The 2,704-nt window shown below is 46.1% G+C and overlaps 1 protein-coding gene across 1 annotated transcript in view; it reads right to left on the minus strand.

Annotated features, from left to right (window-relative positions):
* Positions 1-2,306, minus strand: part of frmd4a (FERM domain containing 4A) — a 56,929-nt gene extending 54,623 nt beyond the window's left edge. The window contains exon 1 of the mRNA XM_037683479.1: positions 1,908-2,306. Within this exon, the coding sequence (XP_037539407.1) occupies positions 1,908-2,000 (93 nt within the window). The 5' untranslated portion in view covers positions 2,001-2,306. The remainder of the gene's footprint in view (positions 1-1,907) is intronic.
* Between the last annotated feature and the right edge of the window lie 398 nt (positions 2,307-2,704).

The raw sequence follows: 2,704 nt of genomic DNA on the forward strand, positions 1-2,704 counted from the left end.
CTGTACAGCTTCTGCAGTTGCATAAGGCTGAGATTGGATGTGATTGCTTTGAGTTATCTACTATGACATGTCAGAGCAGGAAAAGGCCTCAGCTGTGTAAAGAAATGAAAATCTTTAGACATGTCTTGGGAAAGACATGGAGCATGCATGTGGTAGTAGACCAGAGGGATTTGTTTACCTGCCATCACATTAGAAATAATTGCTCTTTTTACATCTTCATCTTGATAAATTGTACTTTTTCTGCCTGTGTGGCCAAACTCTGACATATTCAGGATCTTACACACATGGCGTATACACACTTACAGAATCCTCTCGTGTTTTTTTTTTTTTTGCTTTAAAGCACACTATTGCAAGCAAGTTTATGTAAATCAGTACTTGTCAATCTGTCTGCTCACAGCTGGCTGCAAGAAAAATGTGAGGCAAGTGAAAGGAATGCAATCAAGATGGAAAGAAGAGACCACTCCTCTCGGTGAGTAAAATCTGCATTCTCCTTTAATTAAGGTGATTGATTCATTGTGAGTACATGTGTGCTTTATGAACCAATCAAATGGAAGGAATATCTTCTCAAAAAGGCGAGTGAATATTCCATTTCCTTTACGTTTAAGTCATATCATGGTTTGTCCACCCAAGTTGTGAGACTGTAAGAACACAATCTAACTCATATTATCCGAGTCTTCCTCTGAATCCCCTAATTCAGCAAAACTCAGTCAACCCAGCGGTGTTGTTTATATCGTGCTTAAGGATGCTGACAGGCTGGGGGTCTGTGGTTGGGCTCATTAAAATGAAAGCTGTTTTCATCCAATGTACAATCAAGCTCTATGATTTATGAGCAAGTGTGTGTACAGCTTTATCGTCTGTGTACACAGTCACAAAGACACGGGTAGACCTCCAAAGAGCTTACAATTCTTAGACAAGTCAGTCACTCAACGATGCAAGTCATTGAGCCTGAAATCGAACCGAATTCATTTGAAGAGACAGATTTCAAAAGGGAGATAAAACTTTCTTATGTGTGATCCTGAAGGCACTTTGTAATCTGCAGTTTGGAAGGACCGTAAGCCCGAATCTCTCATCACCTGCACACACAGTGCTTAAGTCCGATTCCCTTAATACCGGTGTATTTACGACATGAAAGAACCCCGATGTGCATCACACACACATACACACAGCTGCAAACCTTTATTTACACATACACACACACAGACACACAGACACATGCTCAACTCTCAGGCGGCGTAAACATATTTTCTAAAGAGAAAAAGATCATGTGGCAGGTTGCAACCTGTCCGTACAAGAAACATAAAGGCTGACAATGAATGCACATTCTGAATCCAAGCTTAATTATTATCTCTGGCGTTCAGTGCACACCCACCAAATTGACAAAAAACACATAAATACTGGCTTCTGGTGCCAGGAGGACAAACCGACTCCAGCCATGCAAAAAAAAAAAAATATATATAATAATTAAAAAATAAAATCCCCATCCAGATTCAGTGCTTGAAACAAGCTGAGCTCTAGGCTGTGGGTGGTTGGAGTTGATAAAGAGACACCATCAAATATCTGCAGCCACTTTAATTGCTCTGATAGTTCCAGGTAAACAAGCTGCTCTCAAAGACCCCCCCCCCCCCCCCCCCCCACAGAGAAACTTCCCTGTAACCTTGAAGGCGAGGAGTGAAAGACACTGATTGACAGGCTCACACTGACAGAGAGAAAACATTGAGAAGTATTGTCCATTGTGGAGATTAAAAGCTTTGCTCTTGACTTCCACCAACTCAGATCTAATGCTGGATTAGCCAAGAAGCTTTAAAAATCCCACTCTCTCTCACACACATACACGCACGATCAGTCGTGGTCACAACAAGACAAGGAGATGAAGTTAAAGGCAAGGAGGAGAAGTGTCCGTGTCTTACCCTGTCCCCGCTGTTCCTCCTCAGAGTCCCCACCGGCAGCTTCAGCATCAGCCGGCGGGTCCTCCCGGGCGTCACCGCTCCCTGGACCACCATGGTGCGCTCCAGGGTCTGAGTCTCTGTGGGCGTGCGCGCATGTGTGTGTGCGTGTGAGGTGGGTGTCCTTGCCTTCCCGTCCAGCCTGACAGCTGTGCTCCACGCGAGCTTCCACGCGTGGGTGTGCACGAGTGAAGGAAGTGTGTGTGAGTGCGTGCGGAGAACTCCCACTCTCGGTCCTATGCGCCTCTCTCAGACTCGGCTTTCCTCTGTGTGAAAACACTGCCCATGATTCTGCTCCTCTCGGAGCACACACACTCACACACACACACATGCACACATACACTCCAGTCTGCTGCTCGGGAGGTGAATGAGTGTGTGAGAGTGTGTGGGAGGCTTTGTCTCCCTTCCCCTGCTCTGACAGCCTCCCCCTCCCTCCCAGTACTCACTTCCTTCAGTTGGGGGGTTTAACCAGGTCACTGGATTAATGTGACGTCGCGGCTCTTATTAGCATACGCACCCGAGTCACGTGACACAATACTAATTTTGCATGAGCACACAGACACCCCTCCATCTCCCACCACCACCAGCACACACACATTTCCAGCCCTTGCACAGGGAATCACGTGGGGAACCTCAAAAGGAATATGGGATGTTTTGCCATCTGGTTGGGAGATTATCTTTGAAATCCCACATCCAGCTTCCTCTCCCTGCCCTGGCGGAGCCCAGACACAAAGGAGGAGTTAAAGACATATAGATGAACA

The sequence above is a fragment of the Nematolebias whitei genome, chromosome 10, assembly GCF_014905685.2.
Source record: "Nematolebias whitei isolate Nwh7 chromosome 10, NemWhi1, whole genome shotgun sequence".
NCBI classification, from domain to species: domain Eukaryota; kingdom Metazoa; phylum Chordata; class Actinopteri; order Cyprinodontiformes; family Rivulidae; genus Nematolebias; species Nematolebias whitei.